The following is a 15095-nucleotide window of genomic DNA, read 5'->3' on the forward strand; positions in this document are numbered from 1 at the left end:
AACTATCTATCATCCAGGACTGATGGCCTTGGACAGTTACACCCTGGTCGATTGTCCCTAGTACTGCCACCATCCCAGAAGTAAACTCTGGAGGACCGTTTTACAATTTCATACTAATTCTTCAGAATAGAGTAATGCGAACAGGGAACAGCATCATATAAAGGCTGGAGCTCTAAACTAAAGATTCATACAACTGGAAACAAGATACAACTGGAAACAATAGAAAGTATTTCTCATTATATTCGTGCAAGTCACAATAAATTCACTCTAAATTTTTATTTACAAATATCTCGTTATAAATATCAGCTCACGATATAGTAGTTTAGGGCGCTGATCGTAATAAGGAAAAAGGCTTCCTCGGATAAAAGTCATCATTTTTTGTTCTATTTCTAGCTATTAGACCTATCAAAAGTTATTTTTGGATGCAATATTTCCACGGAATTCATCTCATCATGGAGAGTCAGCCCGCCTCCATATATACGCAACTTATTTTTTCATTCATAGGTTTAATTCGTTCATTTATTCACTGATTTGAAAATTACTTTAAAGCTAATTCTTAATACATTGTTCAGAGCCTACTGTCATAACGCTATATATAAGTTGCAGTTGCACTCTGTATCAGTTATATATGGCTAAGTCATCTATACTTGAAAGTGACATTTCCTTATCAAACGAAAAGCCCGAGACTAAAATAATTCAGCATTTATTAAGTGTAAAATCTTCATCTTAGGTTTCGGTCATCATCCTCGTCAGCCTTCAAAAAAGATTTACCAGAGCCTACGGTCATCGCTGTGTGTTCAGTTTTGATGATGTAAAATGCACCAAAATGTTCCAGTAGATTTTTAGCAACTTCAATATCCAACTTAAATTCTTCAGCTGTTTTATCGGCGGTCCATGTTTGAGGATCAATTTTTTTATTCAAAAACAAATTCTCTAATTGTGCTTTATTGAGTTTTCCTTCTGGTTGGATGTTAAGCTTTCGGGTACGTTTGCCACTTTTCAATACGTCAGAAGGTGCAGCTCCGGTAGAGTCGACACGGACAGATTCAAGCCTGAAGTGAAGATTTTCATTCTTCTGTTTAGCAGTTTCTTTAAATTCTGGATGTGATTTTACTAAATCATCGAAAGCTTTGACAGTTGATGGATGACGTGGCGAAACCTGTTTTTCTTCTAACACTTTTTCTACATTTTTTACCAATGCAGCTGGGTTACGTGTAACTTGCTTAGCTTTGGCAATCCTTGCTCCCATTTATGTGTTGTGTTGTATACTGATAGTACTTATTTGCTATATTTATTCTTTTTCTTTTCTGGAAATAAAATAAACATGAATTTAAGTAATAATGAGAAATACCAGTGAAGATTTAAAATTACAAAGAAATTATCAGAAAGGTAAAATTATTTTCAAACCGATCAGAATCAACAGCCATGGTCAATACTGTTCATTATTCAAAAGGAATTGTTCATTATTCAAAAGGAATTCAATCAAAAGATCCATCCGTCATTAGAAAGACACCCTTTTAACTCCTACATGTCCAATTGACAGCCACAAAATTCTATCACGAACAGACATTTCCTTTTAAACCTCAGGCCCTAGGTTTTACTATTTGGTTGATCTAACAGTACCAGAAATTCGATATTCATCATCTTATCAACCAGCTAATTGCAGCAAGCTTTCAAAAAATGAGAAAGTGGAAAGATGTTATTATATTGAGTTTGAAAATTATTATAAATTTCTTACAAAAGTTATACAGAAAACAACCCTAACTAACGTTACCATATTCACATATCTATCAGCAGTAATATACAAAAAGGCTTTTCTCTTTATTTTCCAATATAAATATACTATATATACTTGTTAGCTACTATGTCATTATAAACAAAAATTATGTACGCATGACTAAAGACAGGGTCTAAGGTGAATTTGGTTTTCAGACAGGATCTTTTATGGATTTTGCATACCAAAAATTCAGTAATTTTTCTTTTAGATGTTTGATACCATTTCAAACTACACTGATGAAAAACCCAGTGTGAACTTTTGGACAGTGTTAATATAGGGAAAACTTCTTTAAAATTTATGGGTTTCTGGTAAAAAGTAGATTCACAGAAATATTCCTGAAAATGATATCCCTCAAGTAGAAAGCGCAGTATTAACTGGACTATCCAATAAAATTCACGTTTACAAAAAGAGTGCCCTATCTTTATCTTTAGCTTTTCCCAGTGAAAAAAATGAAAAATTTGAATCATTATCTATGAATAAAAATCCATATCGTTTTTAGTTTAAAAATAATAAAAAAACGCGATCCATCAAAACTTTGTGAGTGTGTATAACAAACTCAACATAGCCTTAAAGAGTAAATGCTATGATAAGATTTCTTAGAGTGTGGAACAGTCTAATCCAAAATACAACTAATTCCAAAGAGCACAACTCCTCAGAAGTGAATTTAAACGATTCGACCTACAAAAGGAAAAGAGAAGTCTGCGTACAAAATGAGTTTTTTTGGGTTTTAAAATGTCATAAATGACACTTTGTGCATCGGACAAAAACTTATATTTTTTTATAAAAACTACATTCAAACTATTAGGCGTACAAACTTTCGCGAGCAGAAACTTTCGCGAGGACGAAAAATCGCGAAATTCACGACATTTACTTTCGCGAATTTAAGGGAAAAATATTTTTCGCGAGCATAAACTTTCGCGAATCAAGACGTACAATTGAGAATTTTCACACGAAAAAATGGCTTAGAGACACAAATACTTCTTGGGTTGGCTTGAAACATTTGTCCTTTGACTTATTAGTCGTTTATCAGGCTAAAAAGTGCCATCAAAGTTACATTTTATTCAAAGTTTGAAGTTTTACAGATTCTCTATTTTGTCAAGAATTTTTCGCGAGCATAAACTTTCGCGAATGACCCTTCCTAGAATTTTTAAAGACATTTACTTTCGCGAAAAGGGCCAAAATTCGCGAAAATCGCGAAAGTTTCTGCTTGTGAAAGTTTCTACGCCTAAAGTAAACTAAATTTAGTTTATACCGATGTTATAATAGCAGTGGTTAAAGGTACTTGAAAATTTTTCTGTTGAAAACTTTTATTTTAGTTTTGATTGAGCCACCTGAAATTTTGCTTTTCAATTCTGTCACAAATTTACTTTACAATTCCTAACAATGACAACTGAAAAAAAATTGAAAAATACTAAAAAACTATCTTTGGAGCCTCAATAAAAATGCGTGTCTAGAGCTTGTATCATCTTCAGGTAAATACTTTTTATAAAAATCAAGAATCAATGCTTCTGCTTTGAACCCAAATTTTTGATAAAGCAACATAGATGGATTTGAGGGTGAAACATGAAGTGTTATATCTTTCCCCATGCAAGTTTGAATCAAATGGTAAATCATGTTTGTTGCAATACCACATCTTCTCCAGTCAGGATGTACCAATATGAAAGAAATGTAAGCTTCATTGAACTTGACGTCAGGAACCATAAATGCAAAACCAATCAGAAGTTTACGGTACATCACAACACAACTGAATTCTGGGTATTGTAAACATTCTGTTAAATCAATTCCTGGCCAGAAGAAATCAGCACACAATGCATTAACAGCAGGAATATGCATTGGTTGAACGTAACAATAATCAATAGGCCAGTTCCGATGTGTTTGCTTTGATCTTTTTTGGATTTCTTTCAAAATTTTTAATTTTGGTGGGAGTACTGTAAAATCTCTACGAATGTATGGTTTCAAGATGCGTGATGTGTATGGACTGGTGATAGAGTTTTGGTATCCACCAATATTTTCATCAATTCCAATTAAAGCAAACAAACTACGATTTCCAATGTTGTTGAAAGAACTAGTCCTCAACCCAGTAAACTTACAATATTTGTCTAAAACATTAACACCAACCAGAGCAGGGTGGTTGAAGTCAGGTTTTACGGTATCTATCACACCTTTACTTTTTTTAGATTCTTCATTAGTTGTTTGTTCATTAGACTCCTTTTGGTTTTTGGTCTTTTGATCTGTCTGTAACTTCTTCTTTTCGATAGAGAACATGGCAAGACCTTTTTCTCGTCTTGCTTTACGATTCAGTAATTTCCTTCTTAACCGTCGTACAGAACAATCACTGTTAACTGTCAGTGGATAATCGTCTAACTTGACTAGAAATTCTGACTCTTCTGGCAGTGAAAGTTGTTTGACGTTGGCGAATTTTTCTATTGGTTTTATGGATTTTAACTTCTGAATAGGTTTACTTAAAGCTTCAGGAATTTTGATAGGTTCCACTTCAGGTGGTTCAGTTTTGATATTATTTAGGTTGAGCTTGTCAATTTTTAATGTTGTTTTCTGTGCAGCGTTTTCTGAAGATTTGTTCTTAGGTAGTGAGAAATGAGCTGCTTGTGGATTAAGTGTTGATGGCGCCGGGTTTGAATCAGAGAAGGGTGCTTCTACAAGGTGCTCATTGGACGTGAGGGAAGACATTTCAAAAACACTCATATCATCAAATAAAGAAGCAAAAGGGTCTTCTACTTGAACTGCACTACTATAACCAGCATCTCGCAGTTCTGCCATAATGTTACAATTTGTATTTAGACTGTTTGATATAGTTCGATTTCGATTAGGAACAGGTTGTTGTTTTTTAGTTTGTTGTATGGATGGTGATGAATCTGTCTTTTCTTTTTTGATATCTTTTTTAACGTTAGTTCGTGCACATTGGGATTTAGAGGTTGAAGCTGTTGATTGAGATTGTTTTGGTTTTTCAATATTGTTTGCTTCATAAGTGTCAATAGGCTCTTTTTTGATTTTGGCTGATTTAATGCAGTCTGCAGGTGAAATTAATTTCTTTGTAGTTGTTGTCTCAATTTTCATGCTTTTACTTACTGGTCCACTGTCCATTTTGTCTTTCGTTTTACGTTGTCTTTTCCCACGTCCAAGATCTGAGGCAATGTTCATCAGATTGTCTGTCTTATTTTTCAACATATCTTGAGTATTTTTTGGTGGTCTGATGATCTTATAGTTGTCAATGTCAGCTTTGGGAATGGTGACTTCTTGTAAAGCCCACCATCCAGTCTCATTAAAGAACATTTGTCCTGATCGAAAAACGTTTTGACTATGGACAGATAATGTTCCAGCAATGGTTCCTATCCAGGTTGGTGGTTTTACCTTTCCTGGCATGATCACATTCCAATTTTTGTCGATAAAACCACATATCTCTTCCTTCCACCTGGAATAAAAATGGTAAAAGAAGATGATACTTATTATTATAAATTAGTGTTTTATTAAGAAAATAAGCCTGGTGAGTTAGTGCTTGTAGGATAACAACAAATCAGATCGTTTTAGTAAGATTGAAAGAAAAGTTAGGATGAAAGACTTAAATTGCAAATGAACTTTCAATTTTCACTAAGGAAAGAGGAAAACTGGTAGATTTGAAACAACTAATAAATCATATTTAATAAACAACTTTTACCTGAAAAATCCTTGGCGCCCTCTTTCATTGACAGTCAAATTGTAAAGTGCTAGATGGATTATTTGAACCCATGAAAGTTTCATTCGGCTCAAAACATCCTTCTTTTGAAAATTGCAGTCTTTACATTCAAAGACAAACAAAAAATCCCCTGAAAAATAATAGCAAGAGAATCAAGAAAAATCAATTTGGACCCAAAGGTTTCCACCAAAAATAGCAATTAAACTGGTTATTCAGAAAATATATTTTGATTAAATGAATCAAAAAACTACATCCTACAGATTTTACAAAGGATTGAGGGAAGATTTTACAGTTTCAAAGACCCATATCCTAGATTTTGATACAGTAATATTTTCAGAAACAGCATTTTTACAAACAGCAATTTTTCAGACACAAAATATATATTCATTTACTGCCAGTAACTTATGGCATGTCCTAATATAAAAGTTTGGCACAAAAAAACTGGGGCCCTTTAGTCATTTGACCAGATTTTACTTTTTTACCTTATTTCTCAAAAAATATACAATGAAGTGAATACAGTCTCATGTCTTGCATTTTACCATGTGTTACAGAGGATACTCAGAATCATCTTTACTGCCATCAACCACTTACCTTTTAGTCGCGATGGTTTCTTGCATTTCATACAAGCTAAATGACTTAATTCAAAACACTTGCTGCACTTGTAACTTTCCATGCCTTCTTTGATAGCCTTGCAATACTTGCATGGTTTGGTTGCAGGCTGCATTTTAATTGTTTCTTTCTTTGGTTTACCACAAATGTTTTTTAATAAACTAAAAGACAGTTGTCAAAATTGAACAAGTTGAAGAAAATAAACTCTTGAGTCTTTTGGGGACTGGTCGTTGAGCAGCCTTGATGGCAGCCAGTTAGTCACACTAAAAAATTAAGTCATAATTTTATGTATTAATAGGATGTATTTGCAAATACAAGCAGCCAATTCGATTGACTTCAAAAATGCTAATTTTGCCCTGTTTGCCAATTATTTTGCATGTTCAATAGCGCTTTGTCGTGCAAACGTCATTGATTATTACTTCTCTCATTTGACCGAAATTCAATCCCACAATCATTTTTGTCTTAATTCAAAAGTCGTGAAAGTTATTACTTTTTCTTTGTAATTGAGTGTAATTTGCGTGCAAGCATAATAAACGCAAAGGGTGATGGGATTGAATTTCAGTCAAACATAAAAATTAATGTCTATTTTTAGATTCGCGACGGTATGCTATTGGCAAAAATTTGGCAATTGGGGCAAAATTTTTGAAACATGGATGCCAAATAAAAAAGATGTGGGGAATCTGTCATTCTTGGCACTTTTGGAACTTAACTCCATACAAAACACTGTTCCCGCGAGACATGTGTTCTTTTCGCTTTTCGAACGCCTGTCTTTGGCACTTTTGGCAAAGATTTTGAAAAAAAGAAGACCTTCCAATGCTAAAGCAAAACAATGCTGATCTGCAATTTGATTGGCTAAAAAAAACGACAGAGTGTGTAAACACATAGCGTTCCACAAACAGCAACAGAAGAACTGCTGACGAAGCATCACGAAATAGAAATCAAAATGTCGGCGTAGCGGTATAGGATTTTGCCACTAAACTGTGATCTTTTAACATTTACATTTTGGATTTGGCAAACCTGGTGAGTATGGCAAATAAGTTTCTCAATCGAGAGGACTGAAAGAGGAGAGTTTCCTCAAAGAAGTTCCAAAGACAATTAAATCAAAATCAAAAGCTTGCAACAAAATAAATCTTGCATCAAATCGAATAAAGCAACCAAATATATGTCATTTTAAAAATAAACTCTGATGAGAAGGACCCTCTCGGCGCTCCAAAAATGTCCAGAGCAAAAAGTGCTGTTTTTCTGTGCTCCGGAACACTAGGAGTTTCCGGAGCACTTCTGGTGTTCTGGAGCACAATTTTCGGCGATTGGTCTGCACCGGAACTCCGGAACACTTTCGCTAACACACGCATATTTTTAAAAAATTAGCCGACTCATGGTAGTTTTGATATTTCGACCAGTGATGCTTTCGAATATTTCTAATGTGATAAACAGTGATAAATTCAATTTCATTAATGGTTGAACCATCATCCTCAAAGACTGTAAGTACGTATTTTATTTGCCCAAAGTCATGTGCGTTTGCGTAGTGTAAAATGGCGAAATGCGAAAATTGATTTTGGCAAAAACTTTTTGAAATATGACCCTACAAGATTTGACAATATCTTTTTATTCCATGAAGAGATTACTGGGTAAGCTTTCTAGAAATCCAAACATAAATTGCATAGCTTTTACCAAAAAATAGCACTTTAGGATCAGAAACATTCAAAAACAAGCTTTTTCCAATTTTCTTCGAGTTACAGGAATTAATTCCTTGTTTGTTTTGATCTGAAATTTTCAGTAGGGGTGGCCAACATGGTTCCCTTGCTCATATCAGGGGGACCCGAGCCGGGGGTAAGAGAATTAAAGTTTCGAAGTAAAATCTTAATTATCACCCAAAAAAGTGCCTTTTTTTGGGGATGAGCTGGAGTTTTTACAAGATGCTTAACTGATTGGTTATTTTTAAACAATAGGGATGACGCGTTCTTTAGAAAAAGTAATAAAATCGTTTGTCTCAACATTTAACGACCAACAGAGTCATCAAAGAACTTGTAAAAACTCCAGCTTGACCCTTTTTTTGTCCATATCTTTTAAATGGATAGTCACAGCCTTATACCCCTCCTTCAGTAAAGCTTCCTATACCTTTTGTCCTTCAGAAAAACCAAAAATATTTGCCTTAAATGTTTGCTTTCAGTTCATAGTGTCCTTCAGGGTCTCTTCCCCCCCCCCCCATGCCTAGAATGAAAAGAATGAAAATTTTCCATCCCCCCCCCTCATTTTTCCCCACCCTTTCTTCAAAAATTTCTCTGTCCCCCCCCCCTCAAGCATAAAAAGCTGTAATTTGATGAATTTAACGCTTATTGTTTTCCCTAAGGTAGTTCTAATTCAAGAATAAATGGAAAGGATGGTTGTTTTCAAACCGTAATATTGCTGGTTGAAATAAATGAAAGAAAAACTAAGCATATGCTATACACCCAATTGAGTGATAGTTAAAGATACTGCTAAAATAATAACAAGTCCTAAAGAAAATAAAAACCAGATGTTTTTCAATTTTGAAATGATTTTGGTGAGTTCCCCCCCCATGCCTAGAATGAAAATTTTCCATCCCCCCCTCGTTTTCCCCCACCCTGGTTTCAAAAAAAATTCTTTCCCCCCTATACGTCCTTTCGACCTCAAAACCCATTCCCCCCTGAATTCAGGGGGGGAGGACACTATGCAGTTCCTGTAGTCAGTAGTGTGACCCCCTGTATTTCTATTTTATTCTGCGCGGGTTTTTCTTGAAATAGAGATGTCACATGACTCAAATCCCGCAGTCTTATTGGACTAGAGAAAGCGAAAGTGAAATCGGGCGATCTGATTGGATGAAAAAAAGACCCTGTGAACTGGAACCGAAAATAATTCTCATTCTAAAACAAGATGGCGGCGAGAAAAGCATGTCTTTTGCTTTGGACAAAAGGTTGTAAATTCTGGTTGATTTTAAGGTTTTATCTTATCTTATCTCATTTACTTTAATTAGTAGAGGGTTCTAACCATCTTGAAGTGAAGGTGGTTGAACAAAATGTTTTTGGCATATTGATGGAACTGTCTGCTCAGGAAGTTTGGGGCGAGAGTGTTTTTCCATAGTGCGAGCTATATAGACGGGGATCACTATACCTACAAACTTCTCTTACAATGGAGCAGATATAGATACACGAAAGATAATTGCACGGTATGAAAGAGGAAGGTCTAAGCTCTTTACTGTTACCTTGCTTCACATAAAAAGTCAACGGATTACTTGAAAATTTTTGGATTTACTTCTTTGATTCAAATTTGCTCAACGACAATGTGGGAACTCCCCTGATCGCAAGATTTCAAAAGGAAGCTTGATCTACCATCTTTCAAGCTCAAAAAACCATTTGTTATGGGACCGATTTGCTCCATTGTAATCTTAACAAAAGTTAGAAGGGTTCAAAGTTTACAGAAAAATGAAACATTTGGTTTCACATCAACAAAAGTTGTGAGACTTCTGGTGTCGCTTAACACAATAAAATAAAAGTACCGAGGGCTAAAATGACAGTAAGTCACACTAGCGTCCCGCCAAAATGCGTATCAAAGAGTAATGCTGCGAAAGTGCTACATTGTTTACTTGACTCGCAAGTAAAAAAATGCGCCGCAAAACTTCTAAGGGGATTTATGAAAAAATAACCCGGTACTTTTTAATGAGATTAACATTTTCGAAAACTATGGGAAATTGCCTAAAATTTGAGCCATAGATGAAAAAATTTGAGCTAAGCCAACCTTAAAAACTAATTTGAAGATCAACTTCCCAACAAAAAGATCTACGAGCCGAGGAGACGAAACCCACCTAGATCCACGCACTGCGCCGCCGGATAGGCTATTTCCCGGGAATTTTGCCAGACCTCAAATATTGACCCATCTACATGGTCTCGGGAATTGAATGATAAAATTTGGTTGGTTGATAGGATGCGCACTCGTCGGGATTTTTTGCGTGGAAAAGTCGAAAATCAAAATTAGAACATTCCATCCATCATAACTTATCCTTAGCAACTCCAAACTTGTTCATTCTTTTTTTTTAAATACAAAGAAAAAAACCCCATCTCATTACCTAATACCTTCAATAAAAAGATATACCATTTATTAAACATCAAAGTGAAAAAATGGCGACTCGGAATTCGTGGCACCACCGTCGACCTTGACCAACATTTTTCAAATGGCTATCGCTATTGAGCTGGATTAGTTATAGACTCACGGTTTTTTTATAAAACGCAGGAAAGATAGTACTTTATTTTGTCACGTGGTAGCCTTTTCAATAATCTACGGGCTGTCTTTAAATCGAGAAAAAAGAAGAAATTTCAATTTTTCGGCACTTTCCTGAAATTTTTATCAGGACTACCATATATCGTTGGAAAGCTAAGGGTTTCAGCTTTTTATTAGTAAAATTTGTTTTTAGCTATCATTTCCAGCTCATTAGTGATAGGCTAAAGTTTAACAGTCATCGGGCTAATTTTCAGACCGCGCCAGCAAACTCCTCACGCCCCGCCATGCGGAAGGCTAGAATTCACCCGCAATCTTTAATGTTTTTCGGTGCTGTCCAAAGGTCATTTCTTGGTTGCGCTTGGTAGGTTAAGAATTGGTTAAGTATTCCCAAAGTTATTCCATTTTCAAAACACAAAAAAATCACCTTTTCAAAGAATCGCCTCCTTACACCACGCCCGCAAGAAATAATTTTCGGAAGCACCAAAATCGCACCAAAAATTGTTTCCCTGATAATTCCTGATTGATTTTGAAAAAAGAATGAACAGATTTGGATGATTTAAAGGTAAGTACTAATGCATTGAAGTTCATTTTTGTAAATTCTCGTTCCGCACAAAAATCCCGACGTGTGCGCACCTAGCCTGGGAATCCAAGCGTTAAACTTTGTTCACAGTCTAGTTTATGATATTTTTGCTGCTTGTTTAACGCTTGGCACAGGTAACTCGCCAGCAGGGACATTTTTCCCTGCAATGCAGGTTCAGCATGATTGGCCAGCTTTCGGCGTATCACTTAGCAGTGATACGCGCGCATAATTTATGGAAAAAGCTGACTCTGCAGAAAAAAGGAAAACAAATGAAAATGAAAAACATAGATTCATTTTGAAACAAAATGGCTGTTGGCTGGATGTCTAAATACATGTGGCTGATGTTTTGATGTGGTTTTTAGTAGTTTTGAAAGTCTTTAGAGCTTGTGAAAGAGTTTTTATGGTGAGCTGATTATGTGTGTTTGCCTGGGTTTCCAAAGTTCAGAAATTCTGTCAACAAGCAGTGTAGCTGGAACCTCAATATTCCAGGATTAGAAAAAGCTATACCTGTTATCTTTTTTCTTTAAAGAATCAACAAGTCATCAACATCGATAAATTACACACATTCCCTCAGAAACTTTTAAAATTATCTGCCATTATGACTTTCTTGAAGCCGTTCCAAAATTAACCAATCGGGTTAGGTATCTGAACTCCTATGGGAGTTCTTTTCCGAGATTCGTAAAATAGCTAAGTCAGCAAAAAAAATTTTCCCGGAGGTTTGAGGAATAAACAGAACTGTTATCATTCGTTTTTTATTTAACAGTATATTTAAATTTGCGCTCAAAAATACTTTAATAAATAAGTTAATAATATTCAAATATACTATTTGTATCTCTCAGAAAATAAACACTTACAGAACGACATAGTTTATCATTTAGACTACCCCCGTGTTTGAACCATTTAATAGTGGGCGCAAAATAGGGCGGAAACTAAGTAGCACCCTCAGTGCAAGATTGCCGCCTCATCTTTATTCGCCCGTACGAAAACGAGCTAGTCATTTTTTTCTTGCGCGCTCAAGGGGAAAAGGAAAGTGATCGATATTCTTTGAAGAAAAAACGTCAGAAACAAACCCAAAGACCAAAAGATGTATTTTGTTGTTGAGAATCGATCCTGTGAAGATGAAAAAATTTCTGCTATGCGTTTTTTTCGGAACGCTGAAAAACTCTAATTTCAATCTTCCTTAAGGTAAAGAGGTTGCAAGATTTGGGCCAGCGAGGCAAAAATCGCTAAAAAACTGGTAAAAACGTAATCCTCAAAAATTGAAGTTCCAGCCTCACTGACAAGGGTTCACACACAGACTGTTGATAACATTCTGTATCAGACTAATCTACCTGCACCAAGCTCTATAATTTTAGAACTTTGGCGATGGGAATTTGATGTTCTGTTTACCGTCGACCGCCCGCATGCTCTTGAGCCGCCGCTCAAAAAAGTTCATTATTTCTTAAAAACTCATTATTTTCTTCTTTTCCTGTGCCAAGCTATCCAAAACACTCAAAGTGAATCAAAAATAACATCTTCGCTAACAAAATGTGCGCCTCGAGTAAAAAACATGGTTCCAATCACGTCCGCGAATGGGGCAGAAATTTTTTTAAGCAGTGGGCGGCATCAAGGGCGTTTTAGAAATTCGCGTTTTAGACGCGTCTCGAACGCGTTTGAATTTTCGCGCATGTCATTTTGATTCCGAAAGAAATTTCACGGTGGAATTCAACTTCGTTGGAGATTGGAAGCACCAGGTAGGAATAATGAATAATGAATAATGAAATTTTGCCGCATCAAATATTTTTTGAAACGCGACGGTAAACAGAACATCAAATTCCCATCGCCTTTGTGAGGTGAGGTATTTTTTGTTTTTTCTAAGATTATGAGCTTGGATTCCCAGGCTAGTGCGCACCCTACCTATGATGGTTGATATTTTGGCCAGTCTGGAAAGGAAGGGAATGTTACGCCGGAGCTGCGCCAACTTAACTGGGAAAAGCAGAAGCAGCAGATCTCAAACCTCAAATCTACGCCGGATATATATATCCGGCGCACCAGCCGCAATTTCCAGATTGGTATTTTGGATGCTGCCATGTTCGCAATTTATAGTCATTTTGTCTCATTTTAAGTTTTCAAGTTTTAATTAATTGTCTTGGGAACTTGAACTTGATTCAGGTAACTCTCATCCTTGTTGTTTCAAATACGCCCTGTAGATGACTCACTGATGTTGGTTTTTCAAGCGACAAAACCTCAAATATTAAAGCAAGGCCATTAAAAAAATGTTCATTTCGAGCCTTGCCAAGTCAAAATGTAAATAGAAAATAGAGGAAGAGGATGAAACAAAAAAAATACTTACATAAATTTAGCAAAACAACGAAGTTCTAAAATCACATGTCAAAAGTAAAATTTGCATGCGGCCATTATATAATCCGGATTATGAAAAGCCTACTTCAAAAGATCAATATCGGACTTCTTTCCGAAAAATCGGAGTTTTTGAGTACTTTTGAAAGTTGTTAAAATTGATAATTTTTTTTCGCTATGTCCAGTCGGGACTGCTTGCATTACAATTTAGATTCGGGTTAGCAGGTAACTGGGTAACCTGACCACTAAATAAGTCACACTCAGACCCGACTGAACACTTTTGGTGTAGGATCTGTGTGGGACAACTGCTGATTTTGCCTTATTCGTTCAGTCGTTGACGTTGCGGTGGTAGTGGTAAGGAACCCAGGAACTTTCTTCATTTTTCAATTCTTCTAAAAGGTCTAAAGGAGTTATTCTCTAATTTTCGATATAGTATAGCACTATAATTTTATATATTTAGTTTCCTTTGTTATTTCAATCCAGCAGAGCTAGAAACTTCGCATTGATTGGTCATTGGATGGAGTAGCTGTCAAGTTAAAGACTGCGGGCATGCCCCTTGAATGTTTTGATCGCAATGTAAAGTCTTTTTTTTCTCAGCGTCTGGAATGTTTTGATCGCAATGTACAGTATTCTTTTTCATTTTTTGAGTTTGATCGGTCGCAGACTGGACATCTGATTTAGCAACTCCAGAAGATAGATTTTTCAAATTTTAATTTTTTTTTCAAAACCTATCCTATCTTTGTAGAGCTTTGAAAAAGAAAGAAAATGAGAGGTCATAGGCCTCCAGAGGATAAGTGGTTGTAAAGATATTCAAATTTTAGTGTCAAAAACTTGACTAAAAATGTCAAAAAAAAGGTTAGGGGTCACTCACATATCGATTCTTCCCACGACTAACATCAAATTGACGCTAGTTTGAAAACCCCTCCACCCCCACCTCTTAACGTCAAAGTTCAAAAATTATCAAAAATCGATGAAACTCTAAATTTTCTGCTTCACTTTCATCGTTGTTTCGTCAGCCATCTTTATTTTCGCTACGGCTTGCTCAGGCAGTTTACATTTTAAAAATAATGGAGATGATTTCTAAACTTTTTTCGGAAAGTTGCCGGAGTTAATTATCTCCATAGTCATAATCAACAGAAAAGCTGCATTTAACAAAAAAAGACCGACCGTCGGCGAAATTCAAGGGCCGTGCGGACCGTCTGAACAAAAGAAAATTAGACATAAACATCGGGCCGTTTGTTTTGGTTAAAATTTCTGTAAAATGGCGAAGCGAACGAATAATTTAGGTATGTAAAAGGAGGAAAAGAAATATGGAAAGTAACATTTGTCACGGAATAAGGGGCGACGTCCATATTCAAAGTCGCCACGCGTAACGGGAAAAGACCGTTAGTGGGTAGGTATATCGGAATGTTGAGAGTTAGCTGTGGCATTGATGACCAAAATGAAACTCCACTAAAAATTCCAAGGAAAAAATCAAAAATCGCTTATCGTAGCGCTCACTTCTTCGCTTTTTCCTTTAGCATGCTATCCAAAATCCTTTCCCTGAGCAATTTAGGGGTGGTTTCAGAGTATAACATTCTTGCTTTGGGAGTTTTAAAAACAAAGGCCGTTCAAAAATTGTGATGGAATTTGGCCGTTGTAAACCTCTGAAAATGGCGACCTTTGTAGCGGGCCGTTTGTTTTGATTTTAGCGGGAATGAAAGCTTCGGTAAAATTTTGGTCAAATCATGAAGACCGTTAAGGTGGTGGGTAGGTATGTTTGAAAACTAACGGTCTTTTCCCGTTACGTGTGGCAAGATTGAATATGGACGTCGCCCCTAAAAGGTATTAAAAATCGATATTTCTGGTGAAATTTCTTAGCGTCAAAG

The 15095-nt window shown here is 35.9% G+C and overlaps 2 protein-coding genes across 2 annotated transcripts; both read right to left on the reverse strand.

Moving 5' to 3' along the window:
- Positions 1-211: 211 nt before the first annotated feature.
- Positions 212-1303, reverse strand: LOC136814533 (NADH dehydrogenase [ubiquinone] 1 alpha subcomplex assembly factor 4-like). Its single transcript, XM_067071086.1, has one exon. It carries the CDS (start codon positions 1247-1249, stop codon positions 722-724), a length of 528 nt encoding a protein of 175 aa, XP_066927187.1. The 5' UTR covers positions 1250-1303; the 3' UTR covers positions 212-721.
- Positions 1304-2862: 1559 nt separating this feature from the next.
- On the reverse strand, positions 2863-13291 carry LOC136814549 (cysteine-rich protein 2-binding protein-like). Its single transcript, XM_067071087.1, has 4 exons — positions 13223-13291; positions 6060-6340; positions 5451-5598; positions 2863-5207 (listed from the first exon to the last, which is right to left on the reverse strand). Exons 2-4 carry the CDS (start codon positions 6190-6192, stop codon positions 3197-3199), a joined length of 2292 nt encoding a protein of 763 aa, XP_066927188.1. The 5' UTR covers positions 6193-6340; positions 13223-13291; the 3' UTR covers positions 2863-3196.
- Positions 13292-15095: the final 1804 nt, after the last annotated feature.

This window comes from Clytia hemisphaerica, unplaced genomic scaffold (genome assembly GCF_902728285.1).
Source record: "Clytia hemisphaerica strain Z4C2 unplaced genomic scaffold, Clytia hemisphaerica genome assembly, whole genome shotgun sequence".
NCBI classification, from domain to species: domain Eukaryota; kingdom Metazoa; phylum Cnidaria; class Hydrozoa; order Leptothecata; family Clytiidae; genus Clytia; species Clytia hemisphaerica.

Bases quoted from the DNA above. Each gene is read 5' to 3' on its own strand.
- LOC136814533 (XM_067071086.1), bottom strand. From the start codon at position 1,249: ATGGGAGCAAGGATTGCCAAAGCTAAGCAAGTTACACGTAACCCAGCT.
- LOC136814549 (XM_067071087.1), bottom strand. From the start codon at position 6,192: ATGCAGCCTGCAACCAAACCATGCAAGTATTGCAAGGCTATCAAAGAA. The intron at 5,599-6,059 runs GTAAGTGGTTGA...ATTATTTTTCAG, and splicing joins GAAACCATCGCGACTAAAAG to GGGATTTTTTGTTTGTCTTT. The intron at 5,208-5,450 runs GTAAAAGTTGTT...TTTTTATTCCAG, and splicing joins GGGCGCCAAGGATTTTTCAG to GTGGAAGGAAGAGATATGTG.